The 18,825-nt window shown below is 32.4% G+C and overlaps 1 protein-coding gene across 1 annotated transcript in view; it reads left to right on the forward strand.

Moving 5' to 3' along the window:
* Nucleotides 1-246: 246 nt before the first annotated feature.
* The window catches only part of robo2 (roundabout 2), a 101,237-nt gene continuing 82,658 nt past the window's right edge, over nt 247-18,825 (forward strand). Inside the window, exons 1-2 of the mRNA XM_073969456.1 lie at nt 247-549; nt 832-1,403. Of these exons, the coding sequence (XP_073825557.1) occupies nt 1,037-1,403 (367 nt within the window). The 5' untranslated portion in view covers nt 247-549; nt 832-1,036. The remainder of the gene's footprint in view (nt 550-831; nt 1,404-18,825) is intronic.

Here is an 18,825-nt window from a genome sequence, read left to right on the forward strand (position 1 = left end):
GGAGATACAATCCACAAACGAACGAAATTGAAACGCACCGAAGAAACAACACTTCGTAGAATGATGCTACTCTATGATATCCACATGCAGTTAGGTAGCAAACAACTTGGACAACACCAACAAGCATTCGGTATTGTGTGGCGAGCAACATCGTGGCATGAGAGTATTGTTATGATATTCTTGTTGTTGTTGTTGCCTGAGTAAGTGAGTGTTTGTTCTGCCTGTGTGTTTTGTGTGCGTCGTCCACACTTTGTGTTGTTTACCGAACTCACTGTGTGCAATCGTGGATGGATTTTAGTTGTAATACGATTGCCGGGCGGTTTAGTTGATTTACAAAAACTACGGGAACGCAAAGCGTCGGGCGTTCGTCCACCAAAAAATTCAAGCAAGACACACAAATTTGTTGGATTATCTCAAAACAATATCATCGGCACCAGCAGATGACGATAAATACCACGTAGTGGAAATATTGAATTGTTTTACTTATGGATTAATGAAAAAGTGCAAGAATTATTTGTGATTTGGAAAAATTATTATACTACCTGCCATGTAGAAAACAACTAAGTGAAGAAAAAAATTAAATATTGGATTAGTGAATATCACGAATCTGGGATTAATGTGGATATTTCAAAAAGTGTTTTCAACAATTTAAAACAAAATTCAAAAATTTTGAAAATTACAACACAACTTTAATATCACTTTTACCACCCTTAACAATAAATAAAATAAAAAATTCAAAATTCATTCTAAATAAAGAAATGCGTTATTTTCAATTTTCCTAAATGTTGCCCCGTATATATCCATCAAAATGTCTTTAAATCTCTATAAAAGTCTATAAAAATCGACATTTAAATATCAAGTGAATGAACCAGTGAATGAGTGAAATATTGACAAAAATAAAGTAAATTAGTTGATACAAGAAGAAAATAAAAACAACAAAACTAAATTTACAAGATCTCTGCTCTGTGACGTTAGAGGAGTGGAAATTTGTGTGTAAGACGCACGTCTAGCCCAACCAAAGCAAATTCAAATAAAAATGCATTTGGTTGGTGGGTTTAAATTTAGAAATAATCTTTATGTCGCCGACAATTTAAACGACCAAGAAGGCAACAACAACGGCATCATGACAATAACAAATAGAACAAGAACATATGGAATACAACAACAAAAACAACCAGAAAATCTAAAGAAAACAAATGCATCAGTATCTGCATCTTCAACAAACTCCTCGCTATCTGTGATGAGGAAGATGAGGAACAGCAGCAGCATGGCGACAAAAACACCAACAACAAAGGCCCAAAAACATTTTGGCTTAATGTCAATGCATTTAGCCATTGTTTTGTTGGTATTTTTATTAGCCGATAGTGGATTAAATGGATTACGCTTAGTTACAGCCCTTAAGGGTAAGTTACAACACTACATGTAAATATTTTACTACGAAAACTGTAGTAGAAAAATGTGTAGGATTTATAGGCCGAAAAACATATTTCATAAGAAAGCTAGACTAGGGAGGCATCACCCACAAACGCGCCAGCCTCTAAGCTATCTACCTACCTCCCTCCCTCTACATTTGGGAATTTACACATGTTTGCCTAGTGTTTTTTTCTGTCTCTCGCTTTTCGTTTTTTCCAAACTACCTAATTTATCATTTTTAGCTGGAATTTGTATCATATGTTTTCTTTGGGGTTTTCCACAAAATCTTTCAAGATTTAAGAAAACATTATTTTATTTTCTTGAAAGAACACCGAAAAAGAAGAGAAACTACCAAATAAAGCCATAAAATTAGTGTTTCTATTTAGCTGAAGTGGCAATGGAACATATTAAAGCTATTCACATTACTAATGTGGCCATAGATTTAGTGTGTTTTGTTAGGCGAAGAGATGTATTACCAATTGGGGTCATAAATATTTTCATATTAATAAGGAGGGGAGTTCATATATTTTGGATAGGTTTCTCGTCGATTTCGAGGCGAATAATAGCTGTAAAAACTTTGAAATTTCTATATGAGGGCATTAGGCTAATGAGACTCTTTTCCATTGAGAAACCAAGGTTGGCAATTGGACACAAATCATGGATTGCCAATAAATATGAAAACCAATAAAAAATTTTCTTGTGGTTGATTATAGATTTGGGTTTGAATCCTTCATGTCAATCAGTCTTTGTGATATTTTTGGTTATTACTCCTTCCAGTTGCACTATTAAGAATATTACAAAAATTTTTCAAATCTAAAATTTTTCAAATCTAAAAAATTTTTCTTCACAAAATCAGTAGAACATTTCGGCTACTTTTTTTTTGGCACAAACACACCGAAAAACATCTTTAATTACAGAAATTATAGGAATTTTAATTTTACCGATTTTTGTCGGTAACTAAAAAATGAGTTGGAGAATCTCACTACAGGAAAGAACTTTTTAAAGGAAATTCGTTTTATTTAGTTCCCAGATAGTCAGAATACGTGTTTAAAATTATAGAAAGTGAAATAAATTCTATCAAGAACTTCCGAGCTATGGAAGGAGACAAATACGCAATTGATGATCCAATCTTCTAATATATAGAAGACGAATACAAATTATGTAGGAATAAAACATACCATAATATTTGAGTGAACATTGAAAAATAGGGTTCTCAAGTGATCTGTTCCTTTATTTCTGAAAATGGTAAAACCGGCAAAATTAGTAAAAGTTTTAAACTGCTCCCATATTAATTGTATGGTGTCTGAAGTAAAGAACGCTTTTTGAGTAAAAAGTGGAAAAACTTTATAATTCTTGCTTTTAAAGGAACATAGCTAAAGTCGCATAAATTCGTCTGTATGTATGTACTTTTTCGAAGGATGCACCTATAAATGACAATTTCCATGTTTGGCCTTCGTCTGTCCACTAAAATAGCATATAGTATGAAACGTAGCATAATGGATGGGTGTGTGGGACTTCAATGTACCTCTTGGGTCTTAATAACCAAACTCGAAAGAGCAACAATTAAATGTATTACCAAAACGGGCAATCGCCTTAACAAAGCAAAAAAAAAATAAATAAATAAAAAAAAATGTTGGGTTCTTAAGGCAAAAAAAAATCGAACTATGTAGAGGAATAATCCTAAATAGTATACTGAAGATCACTTTAATTAGTATTCTTAAAAATGAATCAAGATCCTTGTCTTATAAAAAAGTGATATAACGAGTCCAAATAACAATAATAGAGACAAAAATCGGCGAATATTAACTTTTTATTTCTCGAGTTAATATTCTCATATTTTTGTCTGACAGTGAAATACGACTTTTAAAACCTCTTTCGGTTGTAAAGTGGCTAGAAAATGTTCAAGAGCAAAAGTGAAGACCCAATTTATTCATGAGTAGCAATTTAACCCAAGACAATCAACAAGAACAAATATTAAAAAAGTTGAAATCGCAAATCAAATAATTATGAAAATATTGAAAAATCACAGAACATGTAAAATGTAAGCAGCAAACAAGTGTTTAAATTGTGAAGTGCCAAAAAAGTGTAAAAAACATTCAGTGAATAAAATCGGTAAATTCGATTCAAATAGAAGATATACAAAAAATTCTGAAACAATTGAAATTGAATTTAAAAAAATCGCGAAGGAAACAAGTCAAATGTGTATTAAATTTTTTATAACACACAGCACACTGTGGTATATAGGAAAACATTCTTCATAAATTTGAAAAAAAAAAACGTAGAAAAATAGTAATTATTCAAATTCCACTACTAGGTCCTAAATTTTTTTAATTAATCGTAGTTTAATACAAAAAAATTCAAGAAAATCGAAGAGTACAAACATTGTTAAAATTGGAAATATTAAATCGCGAAAATTGCATCCATGTCCACTGTGAAAAATTTTTATCTATTTTTTATTAGATAGCTGATAAAATAACAAAAAAATACAAAAGTAAATGATTTTTCCTATTTGAACAAATATTAAAGAACTTATAAGCATTTCTTTGGTTAGGTTAGGTATTTCTTAGGTTTTACAGAATTCGATTTTTTCATGGCGCGATATCTCTGGAACCGTTAGTAGAAAAAAAAAAGAAATCTGAAAATATACTGAAATGTTTTGCTGATGAGCAGCACAGCACAGCAAAAAATAAAGGGAATGAAAAACCACTTTTCAAAAAGATGTACGATTTCACTTAGAAATTCCCATATAGATCACACATACAATATTTTCGGCTATAATGTGATTTTTTAATTTGGTATGTGTGGCGGAGCTCGATCCAAAAATAAGTTTGCACAACTGTATTGAGGTCAGTTCAATTCGAGTTTAGCCTCTATATAAATATTCCGCCGATTTCGAGTATGAAAATTAATTTTGTTAAAAACTAAATTTTGAGAAATATTAAAAAGTCAAATATCTCAGCCAATTTTTCTTCTGATCGGCTTGAAATGTATAGCACATATTTGAATTATATATTAATTATATATCATTAGTCTTCTAAATAAGCCAATAAAAAATTCCATTTACCAAAAAACTATGCAAAATATTTCAACAACAAAAATTACAAAGTTGTACAAGATGTGCTCCTTCAGATGAAAGAAGGAAGTACTTAAAAATATTGCTGGTTTCTTTAAAAAGAAATCATGAAAAATTAGTTTTTTTGGGTCTGCACAACTAGGGATACCCTTAATTAATCATCGGACTCCCACTAAATTCTGAATTTAAATGAATTTTTATTTTACTGGCTAATTTTTATATTAGGCAATTTTCCTTGGGGCAATTGTCAGTTTGCCGAAGAGAGATGTGAGGCGTATGATGACCCTTTACCCCTCAACACCCTCTCTCACCGACAAACTGACAATTGCCGCAAGGAACATTGCCTAATGTAAATATGGACCTACAAATGCTGTTTTGTAGAAAAATATAATTTTTTTGACAAAGATTTTTTTTGACAGTTGATGTAAACTTCCTGCAGGATAAATAAAATAGAGTTAGGGTAGCTCTATGTAAAAAGTCCATTTTTTGTACAATAATTTACTTCTTCCAAATCAACCATATCTACAAAGTGCAACCTTTTAGAACAAACATTTAAAATTGATTTATATCTCCTCTATAGAAAATTCTGAATCACAAATGGATGGTTTTGATCTTTAGAACGACACATGCCTATTTAAAACATCATTTCTCAGTTATTGAATATTTTCTTTGAAATAAATAAAAATCCACTTTTCCCGCAAGGCAAGGATTTCTACATAAAAAATTTACTTCTTCACAACTTTAGAAAACTATTCCAAATTTCAACAATTCATTTTCTTAGATTTTTTGTTTGTTTTCAAAATTGTCATAAAATATTTCGCAACATCGCAACCATTGTACTCATTTTCGAGGAATAAACAACCTTTGCTTGTATTTTTATCTGTAATCCATTGAGATTTTCAAGGCTTCTTAGGGCAAAAATTTCAGATCCTAAAAAATTTTTAATAAAAAATTAACTTCGAAAATGAGATTGAACTTCAACAATAAACAAAACAAACAAAAATTAACTTCTTTATGATAGTAGTTCTCAGAGATTTCAACCTTAGAAAACTTTACAAATTTTCAAAATTTAAAAGTTTTCTGATTCTAAAAACTCTCTACATAAAAAATAAATTTCTTTGTAATAATTTGCCTTTGTCGAAACAACCTGATCTAACTTCCTACTCAGCGATTTCAACCTTAGAAATTTTTACAAATTTGCACAATTAATTTATTTTGATTTTATTTATTTTCCAAATCTTTACAAAAAATATTTTTAAGGCTTCTTAGAGCGATATCAACCTTAGAAAAATTTACAATTTTTCACATTTCATTTATTTTGGTTTTATTTATTTTCCAAATAATTGCAAATAATATGTTTAAGGCTTCTTAGGGCAAAGATTTCTAATCCTAAAAACTCTCTACATAAAAAATAAGTTTTTTTGTGATACTTTGCCTTTATCGAAACAACCTGATTTAACTCCACACTCAGCCATTTCAACCTTAGAAAATTTGAAAAATTTTCGCAATTCATTTATTTTGATTTTATTTATTTTCCAAATCTTTACAAAAAATATGTTTAAGGTTTCTTAGAGCAATTTCAACCTTAGAAAAATTTATAAATTTTCATAATTCATTTATTTTGATTTTATTTAGGTATTTTTCAAATCTTTACCAAAATATTTTAAGACTTCTTAGGGCAAAGATTTCTGATCCTAAAAACTCTCTACATAAAAATAAGTTTTTTTCGATAATTTGACTTTATCGAAACAACCTGATCTGACTTCCTTCTCAGCGATTTCAACCTTAGAAAACTTTACAAATTTTCACAATTCATTTACTTTGACTTTATTTACTTTCCAAATCTTTACAAAAATATTTTTTAATGCTTTTTAGGGCAAATATTTCTGATCCTACATAAAAAATAAGTTTGCTATAATTTGCCTTTATCAAATCAACCTGATCTGACTTCCTTCTCAGCAATTCAAGGTTGCTTGAATTTTGTTCGAATTTCCACAATTCATTTTCTGTGATTATATTTATTTTCCAAAATCTCCACAAAACATTTTGCAGCATATCCATCCATCCATTATTCTCATTTTCAATAGATGAAAAAATCTTTTCTTGTATCTTTTTTCTCTATAATTCATTGAGTTTTTCAAGGCTACTTAGGACAATGTTTTACAATGCCATTGTAATTTGATCTTTAAAACAAAAACCATAGGAAGCCTATTTACCGAAAAACATCTACAACAACAACAACGAGCATGAATGATCCCAAAAAGGAAAAAAACATTCACTATTCATGGACTTGTTAGAAGGAGATCAGCACACATACATATGTACATGCCCAATATATTAGTTGAATACACAATATGCCAAGTGTTTAACAAACTGCGGGATATCTTATGCAGATGTTTTTTCCTTTGCTTTTCCTTTAAGTAGTTATAATGGAAAATAAAACATAGCTACCTGCCTGCTTCAAAAGAAAACCGGGAAAACATTTTCGTCTTACTTATGTTAGGCAGTAGATTTTAGAAAGAAAAAAGTGAACATATGGTCATATGCATGTATGAACACATGTAGTGCGTGGATTATTAGAAGAGGTGGGATGAAAAGGATCATAAATAAGTATGGAAGATTAAATAAGGTCAGCGTTTTTTTTCTAGGAAAAATATAAAATTACTAAAATAATATTGAAGGACTAAAATAATATTGAAGGACTAAAAATGTGTTGGAAAACATATTTGTATTAAGCAAACTAAAAATCCTTGAAGGCCTATATATGGAAGTTTTCTTAGTTTTGGGTGACCTTCGAACATACCATCTTGAAGATGGTGCCATGTCATGATGGATTAATGTGGCCTGCAGCTGAAAATATTATCTCCCAATATAGCGAGGAATAAAATAAATCTATATGGATTCAAGCAACAACATACATTTCTTCCACATTCCTTCTATAAGTTTTAACATCTAAACATTTTACTAATTTTAAAGCTTTTATCAATAACATGCTTAAATAGCGACAGACAGACTGTGACCCTTTGGAAGTCAATTTTGTTTTCTTTTTCTGCACTGTGTATTCAATCGCTAGAAATTCCAAGCCTATTACAAAATCTTAATCATTCCACCTTATACATATTTTCATAATTTTCACAATAGTTTTTTTGATTTGTTTGCCGACTGTCTGATTATGCCCCAGACGCCATTCCATCCACCCATTGGCACCATTGTCTAGTTTAGTTTAACATAAGTAGCACCTTTTATGCAACTAACATTCACATTCATATTTGTATCTACGACTAACTAACTCTCATATCTTTCTCTGTATTTTTGTATATTATCTATTGACCTTATTTCGTATTCAAGCAAACTTTGTAGGTATGTATGTTCGAATGTATGCACACATGTTAGCCTGCATATATTGCATGGAAATTTTGTGCAGCAAACTACAATGTGTATGGAAAGCATAACTCCAAGCTATCTCTAGTTAAAAATACATTTAATTCTTGTTCGTGTGTCTGTCTTAGCCAAGTTAGGAGGCATATTTTGTTCTTGTTAGCTGCGAAGAAGAAAAAAATCTCCCAGTAGACAATGCAACCGTTAAAAAGGCCCATATATTTCTCAAGTACCAAGATGAAATTGCAGCACCAGAAGCAACGGTCCAACAGAAGAAAAGAAAAAAAAAAACACAGAAAAATGGCAAAAGTATTATTAAAAAGATTTAAAGGAAGTGGGAGCAATGGAGCCGAATTCTGTTTTAACACTTGCCATACATAGTTGTGTAAACTATTTTTTTTTCAGATAAGCAGAATAACGCTTAAAGTCTTATGCTAGTGCAGCAAGAAAAAAAAACATAGCATTGGAGGGAATGCTATTCTTAAGTTTCTTAAATTTCTTTTGTTATTCCTTTGCTTGAGTAGCAAAGATCTATGTCTAACTGGAGCATAACTAACAACCACCGTAGTACCCAATAGTAGTAGTATGTAGTTATTGTTCTTTAGAGGTAACATAACGGAAGCATACAAAATAGGAGTCAAATTTCTATCATACAAATGATATGAAACAAAAGACTAAAGGCTGTCTTGTGACCTAAAAAATTTTGCCATACATTTGCTGGCAAAAAAGGGTGGTGGGTAAACTGCAACAATGTATGAATGTTTTGGAATTTGGTGTTGTTGTTTTTGTTATTAAGCAACAGAGGCTGTAGGAAATGATTGGAAACATGTTGGCTATTTGGAGTTTAAGATTTAGTATAGAATTTTTAAATTCCAAGTAAATTTTTTCGCAGAAAAAAAAAAACAAAAATTTAGAAAAATGGCCAGGGGAAAAACTGGGACAGTATCCAACTGAATAGGCCGTTTTCATAAAGACTAAAAACTAACAGAGTAGCTAGTTTTCGTATAGAAAAATAGCTGAATAGCTAGTTTTCGTATAGAAAAATAGCTGAATAGCTAGTTTTCGTATAGAAAAATAGCTGAATAGCTAGTTTTCGTATAGAAAAATAGCTGAATAGCTAGTTTTCGTATAGAAAAATAGCTGAATAGCTAGTTTTCGTATAGAAAAATAGCTGAATAGCTAGTTTTCGTATAGAAAAATAGCTGAATAGCTAGTTTTCGTATAGAAAAGTAGCTAAATAGCTAGTTTTCGTATAGAAAAGTAGCTGAACGGCTAGTTTTCATATAGAAAAGTAGCTGAATAGCTAGTTTTCGTATAGAAAAGTAGCTGAACAGCTAGTTTTCGTATAGAAAAGTAGCTGAATAGCTAGTTTTCGTATAGAAAAGAAGCTGAATAGGTAGTTTTCGTATAAAAAAGTAGCTGAATAGCTAGTTTTCGTATAGAAAAGTAGCTGAATAGCTAGTTTTCGTATAGAAAAGTAGCTGAATAGCTAGTTTTCGTATAGAAAAGTAGCTGAATAGCTAGTTTTCGTATAGAAAAGTAGCTGAATAGCTAGTTTTCGTATAGAAAAGTAGCTGAATAGCTAGTTTTCGTATAGAAAAGTAGCTGAATAGCTAGTTTTCGTATAGAAAAGTAGCTGAATAGCTAGTTTTCGTATAGAAAAGTAGCTGAATAGCTAGTTTTCGTATAGAAAAGTAGCTGAATAGCTAGTTTTCGTATAGAAAAGTAGCTGAATAGCTAGTTTTCGTATAGAAAAATAGCTGAATAGCTAGTTTTTGTATAGAAAAGTAGCTGAATAGCTAGTTTTCGTATAGAAAAGTAGCTGAATAGCTAGTTTTCGTATAGAAAAGTAGCTGAATAGCTAGTTTTCGTATAGAAAAGTAGCTGAATAGCTAGTTTTCGTATAGAAAAATAGCTGAATAGCTAGTTTTCGTATAGAAAAATAGCTGAATAGCTAGTTTTCGTATAGAAAAATAGCTGAATAGCTAGTTTTCGTATAGAAAAATAGCTGAATAGCTAGTTTTCGTATAGAAAAGTAACTGGATAGCTAGTTTTCGTATAGAAAAGTATCTGAATAGCTAGTTTTCGTATAGAAAAATAGCTGAATAGCTAGTTTTCATATAGAAAAGTAGCTGGATAGCTAGTTTTCGTATAGAAAAATAGCTGAATAGCTAGTTTTCGTATAGAAAAGTTGCTGAATAGCTAGTTTTCGTATAGAAAAGTTGCTGAATAGCTAGTTTTCGTATAGAAAAGTTGCTGAATAGCTAGTTTTCGTATAGAAAAGTTGCTGAATAGCTAGTTTTCGTATAGAAAAATAGCTGAATAGCTAGTTTTCGTATAGAAAAATGGATGAATAGCTAGTTTTCGTATAGAAAACTGGCTGAATAGTTAGTTTTCCTATAGAAAACTGGCTGAATAGTTAGTTTTCCTATAGGAAAGTAGCTGAATAGCTAGTTTTCATATAAAAAAGTAGCTGAATAGCTAGTTTTCCTATAAAAAAAAGTAGCTGAATAGCTAGTTTTCATATAGAAAAGTAGCTGAATAGCTAGTTTTTGTATAGAAAAATAGCTGAATAGCTGGTTTTCGTATATAAAAGTAGCTGAATAGCTAGTTTTCGTTTGGAAAAATAGCTGAATAGCTAGTTTTCGTATAGAAATGTGGCTGAATAGGTAGTTTTCGTATAGATAAGTAGCTGAATAGCTAGTTTTCGTATAGAAAAATAGCTGAATAGCTAGTTTTCGTATAGAAAAGTTGCTGAATAGCTAGTTTTCGTATAGAAAAGTAGCTGAATAGCTAGTTTTCTTATAGAAAAATAGCTGAATAGCTAGTTTTCGTATAGAAAAGTAGCTGAATGGTTTATCATATGTTGTGGGAATAATGACATGTGTCTTACCAATTAAACTATTTAAAATTCTTTTTTTTTCCTACATTTCATTAAAAATTCAATGCCCAAAATTGTGATTACCATTTTGATTTTCTACGCCATCAACCTGTTTATATTTTTCAAATTTTTATACAATTTAAGTTACAAATCTGTTGCAGAATATTATCCATGCCAAGTCATTCCCACCAGAAACAAAAATCTCGCATTGAAAAAAGGGATGTTATCCATAAAAGTTCCCCAGGGTAACATTTAAAAGGACATAGATGTCGCCAATTCAGTTTGTTACAATCTCTCCCCACTCCCCCAAACACCGCTGCTTGCTCAACACACTGTGCAATTGAATCTAAAGTGTAACATTTGTCAAAAAGTTTAACTTTCCTAATGATTCCGATGACGATGCATCATAACAAAGACAACCCCCTTTTGGGAAAGCGATGATGGTGATGGTGGTGGCAACCAGCAACCCTTAATAAATTTTGGCCTTAATGACGACCCTTATGCAGGCGGCGTTTGTATCATCCCACATATCCTTCTACCTTTGACCTCCTCCCTCTCATTGCTTATTGCAACAACCTCTAATTTTCTTGATTTCTTTTGTTAAATATTTCTTCAAATCTTTTGTATTATTTGCTAATTTCTCATTTACTTAACTCCTCCAACCATCCGCATCGCTCTCTGTTCGTCATTGTACTTCTTTGCATTGCATGATGTGGTGGCAGCATGTTGCAACTTTGTTATGCTTTTGGCTATTTTAAATGCTATCACGTGCAATAACTTTGGCGGCATGTTAGTTACAGGTCTTTTATGTCAGTTGAAACAGAAAAAAATAAGATATCTTATCTTGAGTACATTTTCGCATAAAATGTTGCCTTTTGAATGGTTGAATGAATGAATAAATGTTGCATTTGAAAAGTGATTGTGTGTGTGGGACAAATTTATGTGACCAAATGCCAGCTATCAAGGAGGGAGAATCATATATCATTTTGTAGCTTTGCAAGATAAACGAATTAAAATATTGAGATTTACAATTACACGGAGAGAGGGTATTAGTTATGGGAACCATGAAGAAGAATTTTCGAAAAGAAGTGATAAGCATCAGTTAAACTCAGAGTGTAGGCTTTGATGTTCCCACATATTTTCATAGAGAAATTATGTATGAAAACAAAAAATTATCAGAGTAGCTGAATTAAGTATGATTATAGAATAGTAGCTGAATAGTGAGTTTATGGTTATTAAATTAGTTGAATAGCACGTATTCGTAGAGAAAAGATGAATAAAATTTGTCGTATATAAAAGTGGTTGAGTAGTGTTTTTTTTGTACAGAAACAACTGACATGGCTGAATGGAAGTACTAAGTATTGAGCTATAATTTTATCTCACTGTGATCCTCCTTATTCCCTTCTTCCTTAATCTCTAGCCAACTTTGTTGTGACACCCATGGTCAGCAGTGAATTGCATTATTGTTAATTTTTTTCCAATTGCATGATTTATTGCCCCCCTTTTTTCAATATGACACCGGACCATTTAATCGCCAATAGTCAGTCTTTGGATAAAGCAAACGTTATTTTATGGTCCAAATTTATAAGAAAAATAATTTTTCCCTGGAATTTTTTACGTTCTTTTTGTTTTTCTTCAGCATTTGAGGCAAAGACCATTTGCACATTTTTTTTTATTGAATCAGGAAATTTGTCTTTTTTGTCATGTTATTAAAACCTACGCATGTTTTAAGGCCAAGTTTTTTCCTTATCCACCACGACTTGGCATTTTCTGCAACAACAAAACATGATGTTGTTAAAACGCTAGCTAAGACGACGACAATGATGACGACAGTCAAAGACATGCAAATTTTTTCTTCTCACAGTCATGAAAGGCAGGAAAAACTCAAATGATGAAGCGAGGGTAGAGGGATTACCAGTTAAAGCTAAATGGCAAACACCATATAGCAAATTATTGCAGTTAGCTGGAAAATAAATTCCAATAAAATATACAACAAGAAAAACAAACAATATTTTTCTTCTATGCAAAACATAATTTAAGCCTACGCATCCAAAAATGAAACTGGCAGTAAGCTGGAGTGGAAAAATTAATAAAAAAACAAATAAGAAAATGAAATATTTGTCTAAGCTTTAACAGAAGGCTAAACAAAGATAAAAGAAAAGGGGTGCAGACTTCCACTGCATATGCTGGGGCCACGCAATTTTCCAGCCCAGCAATTTACACATGACTGGGGAACACAAATTCTCTTTTTATTCGCTCTCTTTCTTTTTTCATGATCATGTGGCCTGACTTGGCTGCCTTCCATGGTTTGTTGGCCAAAAGGTGTAAAAAGTGGAGAAACCTCACCCTGTTATGGAAAATGTTACGGGAAATGTATTTTATGGCTTTGTTGCTTCTATGCAAGTTTTTTTCACCATTCCAACTAAACTTAAATCTAAAGCAAATGTGTGCGTAGTAGTGCCTGTTATCATTGTTTGACATCTAATATCACGCTTTAAGAATTAAATTTAAATATGGCAATATCTAAGCAACAACAAGAACAACAAACACACACACAACTAGTCGCTAGATCCTGCCACCAAATGTTGTTTGCTTACCATTACAACGCCTTTGTCGCCGCCATCATCATCACCGTCATGTGTTCTCATTCAACACAACCTTTTAAGGGGAAGCCGGCTGGCCGAACGGCCAAACGCTTTTAAAAGCACCTGTGTATTTGCCTCTTTGCCTTAGCAATTGTAATAAAAATAATAGACACACTTACAATGACAACAAGAACAGCAGCAGCAGAAGAGACAGTCTTCAAAAAAGAAAACAAGAAGCAATGAAAAAATCGCAACAAAAGTGGCAAAAATGCTGAAAAGAAAATCAACAGCAATGTCTAACAACAAATATCAAAAGTAGCAGTAGTGGTGTCGCAGCAACAACATTACGGTCTTAACAAGCCTCAGCTTTTAGCAGCCTTCCTTGGCTTATATTGGTTGCTTGCTCTGTGCTTTGGGCCATCATTTGAGGCCATAACTAGCTAAGCTAACACATTGCCACCATCCATCCCCAACCAACGGCAACAGCAGCAGCCTTCGTGTTTCAACGTTTATGTTACATTGCGTTGTTGTCATCAGACAGGTTATTGTCATTTAGACGGTTTTGGGGTAGGCAAGTGTATTTCCATGTAACGCAAAAGTCTCTAAAACCAGGGATGGTTTACACTAGCTGGCAAAGAATGTTACGGATCTAGGCAAAATAAGAGGGATATTGAGAGGATAGCGGGATTTCATATAAAAGTAACCCAAGATAATGTAGCTGAATAGGAAGTTTCCTATAGAAAAGTAGCTGAATAGCGAGATTTCGTATAGAAAAGTAGCTGAATAGCTAGTTTTTGTATAGGAAAGTAGCTGAAGGACTAGTTTTCCTATAGAAAAGCAGCTGAAGAGCTAGTTTTCTTATAAAAAAGTAGCTGAATAGCTAGTTTTCATATAGAAAAGGAGTTGAATAGCTCATTTTCGTATAAAAAAGGAGCTGAATAGCTCATTTTCGTATAGAAAAGTAGCTGAATAGCTAATTTTCGTATAGAAAAGTAGCTGAATAGCTAAATTTCGTATAGGAAATTAGCTAAATAGCTAGTTTTCGTATAGAAAAATAGCTGAATAGCTAGTTTTCGTATAGAAAAATAGCTGAATAGCTAGTTTTCGTATAGAAAAATAGCTGAATAGCTAGTTTTCGTATAGAAAAATAGCTGAATAGCTAGTTTTCGTATAGAAAAATAGCTGAATAGCTAGTTTTCGTATAGAAAAATAGCTGAATAGCTAGTTTTCGTATAGAAAAGTAGCTGAATAGCTAGTTTTCGTATAGAAAAGTTGCTGAATAGCTAGTTTTCGTATAGAAAAGTTGCTGAATAGCTAGTTTTCGTATAGAAAAGGAAAGGAGCTGAATAGCTCATTTTCGTATAGAAAAGGAGCTGAATAGCTCATTTTCGTATAGAAAAGGAGCTGAATAGCTCATTTTCGTATAGAAAAGGAGCTGAATAGCTCATTTTCGTATAGAAAAGGAGCTGAATAGCTCATTTTCGTATAGAAAAGGAGCTGAATAGCTCATTTTCGTATAGAAAAGGAGCTGAATAGCTCATTTTCGTATAGAAAAGGAGCTGAATAGCTCATTTTCGTATAGAAAAGGAGCTGAATAGCTCATATTTGTATAGAAAAGGAGCTGAATAGCTCATTTTCGTATAGAAAAGGAGCTGAATAGCTCATTTTCGTATAGAAAAGGAGCTGAATAGCTCATTTTCGTATAGAAAAGGAGCTGAATAGCTCATTTTCGTATAGAAAAGGAGCTGAATAACTCATTTTCGTATAGAAAAGGAGCTGAATAGCTCATTTTCGTATAGAAAAGGAGCTGAATAGCTCATTTTCGTATAGAAAAGGAGCTGAATAGCTCATTTTCGTATAGAAAAGGAGCTGAATAGCTCATTTTCGTATAGAAAAGGAGCTGAATAGCTCATTTTCGTATAGAAAAGGAGCTGAATAGCTCATTTTCGTATAGAAAAGGAGCTGAATAGCTCATTTTCGTATAGAAAAGGAGCTGAATAGCTCATTTTCGTATAGAAAAGGAGCTGAATAGCTCATTTTCGTATAGAAAATGAGCTGAATAGCTCATTTTCGTATAGAAAATGAGCTGAATAGCTAGTTTTCGTATAGAAAAGTAGCTGAATACCTAGTTTTCGTATAGAAAAGTAGTTGAGTAGCTAGTTTTCGTATAAAAATGTAGCTGAATATCTTGTTTTCGTATAGGAAAGTAGCTGAATATCTTGTTTTCGTATAGAAAAGTAGCTGATTTTTGCTCCGAAAAGTAGCGGAGTAGTAAATGGGCTGTATAGTTTTTTCATATGGAAAATCTGGAGACCATCTAACTGGGCCTCGCAAATGATTGCTAAACTTGAAGCATATTTTTGTGCTGTGTGTTTTCGCTGTCGTTCTGTTATTACGCTTCTTTTTTCTTCCCTACTTGTCTTGATATTTGTCGCTTTTTTATTGCTTTCATTGTTGATATTGCCATTGCATTGCGTAGTTGTTGCTGTTGTTGCCGAACATGTTGTAAAATAGTTAAACTATAAATCTAAATAAATGTCAACCTGTAGCATATAGCAATTGCTGCTTGTTTTCAACATGTTCCCTGTCTTGCCTGCCTGGCTCGTCTTAGCAATCGGCGGCGTTGTCGTACATTTGCCACATTGCTTGAAATGTTTATAACCAACAATGTGTAATGCTTACTACATGTTTTTGCTGTTGAGGCTGTTGTTTGTCATGGTTAGTTTTCGCTCTCTCTCTTCTCGGCTAAATACTTGAACCGAAACTGAAATAAAATAAGAAAACAACATTTCATCCAGTTAGGGAGTGAATGAGATACGTTAACGTTTTATACCACTGACTTTTAAGGTGATAAGGCTTAAAAAGCATTGAATTACCAATTTGTTGTGGATGCCTAGGGTTTTGTCATTTCAATAAAGTGTTATTTAGAGTTTTTTTTCCTTTTCGATAATGTTATTGTTCGTTTAGAGGCCTGCTGTTGTATAGTGGGGCTTAAACACCACCAGACTGAAAAACAAATCTTTATCTCCCTTACTTTGAAACATAAGCCTGGTAGTTGGGTATCATGACATTAGCCATTCCATACCTCCCTGATCTGCTTAATAATTTTTGTAGTAGTTAAGTTCAGTTTTGTAATTTAACCTTTTTTCTGATATTTAAATAATTTCAATATGTTTTCTTGTTGGTGAATTTTTTTGCTTGGTGATTTTTTTTGTGTTCGCTCCAGCCACTCACTCTGCAGCAGCTGTAGTTAGTTTTATTTTGTTATTCCATGTCATGATCATCATCGATAGTTTATGATTTTCTTCTTCTTCTCTTTGGTGTGCTTGAGTTTCTTATCTCAAATCTTAACGCATTTTAAGTGGTCTCTCAACTTTTTCCCCTCTGTGTCTTTGTGATGCTGCAGTCGTTGGAGCTGGCATTTGAGGGTATCAGAATGCATAAACTTTTAATTGTGTCCAAATGTCTTCACAAATTTGAATTTGATTTTAAATTTTAAGAAGATTTTCTTTTCGTGGTAGATTGTTTATAACACCAATATGTAGAAAAAATGATGGCGGTATCTATGAACCATTAACCAGACTCTGATAGGGTAATTAAGAAAAATTTAGTGGGCCATTTCGAGAAATTATATTAAAAGCTTTTATATAACAAAGAATATCAAAGATAACTTAGATGAGAGGCAGAATATGGGCAAAATAGAATATAGAAATAAGCCGAATGGCTTGTTTTTTTCTAGAACAGATTTTGCATAGATTTTTTGGTATAGAAGGCGTGGAAAGAATAGCTGAATAGCTTGTTTTCGTAAAGAAAACTAGCTGAATAGCTTGCTTTCGTATAGAAAACTAGGTGAATAGCTTGTTTTCGTATAGAAAACTAGCTGAATAGCTTGCTTTCGTATAGAAAACTAGCTGAATAGCTTGTTTTCGTATAGAAAACTAGCTGAATAGCTTGCATAGCTTGTTTTCGTATAGAAAACTAGCTGAATAGCTTGCATAGCTTGTTTTCGTATAGAAAACTAGCTGAATAGCTTGTTTTCGTATAGAAAACTAGCTGAATAGCTTGTTTTCATATAGAAAACTAGCTGAATAGCTTGTTTCCGTATAGAAAAATAGCTGAATAGCTTGTTTTCGTATAGAAAACTAGCTGAATAGCTTGTTTTCGTATAGAAAACTAGCTGAATAGCTTGTTTTCGTATAGAAAACTAGCTGAATAGCTTGTTTTCGTATAGAAAACTAGCTGAGTAGCTTGTTTTCGTATAGAAAACTAGCTGAATAGCTTGTTTTCGTATAGAAAACTAGCTGAATAGCTTGTTTTCGTATAGAAAACTAGCTGAATAGCTTGTTTTCGTATAGAAAACTAGCTGAATAGCTTGTTTTCGTATAGAAAACTAGCTGAATAGCTTGTTTTCGTATAGAAAACTAGCTGAATAGCTTGTTTTCGTATAGAAAACTAGCTGAATAGCTTGTTTTCGTATAGAAAACTAGCTGAATAGCTTGTTTTCGTATAGAAAACTAGCTGAATAGCTTGTTTTCGTATAGAAAACTAGCTGAATAGCTTGTTTTCGTATAGAAAACTAGCTGAATAGCTTGTTTTCGTATAGAAAACTAGCAGAATAGCTTGTTTTCGTATAGAAAACTAGTTGAATAGCTTGTTTTCGTATAGAAAACTAGCTGAATAGCTTGTTTTCGTATAGAAAACTAGCTGAATAGCTTGTTTTCGTATAGAAAACTAGCTGAATAGCTTGTTTTCGTATAGAAAACTAGCTGAATAGCTTGTTTTCGTATAGAAAACTAGCTGAATAGCTTGTTTTCGTATAGAAAACTAGCTGAATAGCTTGTTTTCGTATAGAAAACTAGCTGAATAGCTTGTTTTCGTATAGAAAACTAGCTGAATAGCTTGTTTTCGTATAGAAAACTAGCTGAATAGCTTGTTTTCGTATAGCGAACTAGCTGAATAGCTTGTTTTCGTATAGCGAACTAGCTGAATAGCTTGTTTTCGTATAGCGAACTAGCTGAATAGCTTGTTTTCGTATAGAAAACTAGCTGAATTGATTGTTTTCGTATAGAAAACTAGCTGAATTGATTGTTTTTGCATAGAAAACTAGCTGAATTGATTGTTTTTGCATAGAAACCTACCTGAATAGCTAGTTGTGTGTAGAAAATTAGTTTAAGATCGAGATTTGTACAGAAATTGAGCCGAATATTAGGTTTACATGTAGAAATAGAGCAGATTTTTTTCGTTTTCCTCTCAAAGTTCTGTTTTTAGTTAAACCAACATCTTCTGCCCCAAAACGACAATCCATTTTTTTCTACAAACGAAATCGTAATTGTAATGATGTGACCTCACATCTGTGTATCAATATGCGTGTACAATTCTGCTTAACATTTCGAGTGCAGAGCAAAAAAAACTGAAACAAAAAGAAGCTAAAAAAAATACCCTGCAACAGACAACAAGGTCGCTAAAGATTTTCGTTACGCCTGCATGTGAAACAA

Source organism: Musca autumnalis, unplaced genomic scaffold, assembly GCF_047663935.1.
Source record: "Musca autumnalis isolate F117 unplaced genomic scaffold, ASM4766393v1 scaffold_2, whole genome shotgun sequence".
In the NCBI taxonomy this organism is placed as follows: Eukaryota; Metazoa; Arthropoda; class Insecta; order Diptera; family Muscidae; genus Musca; species Musca autumnalis.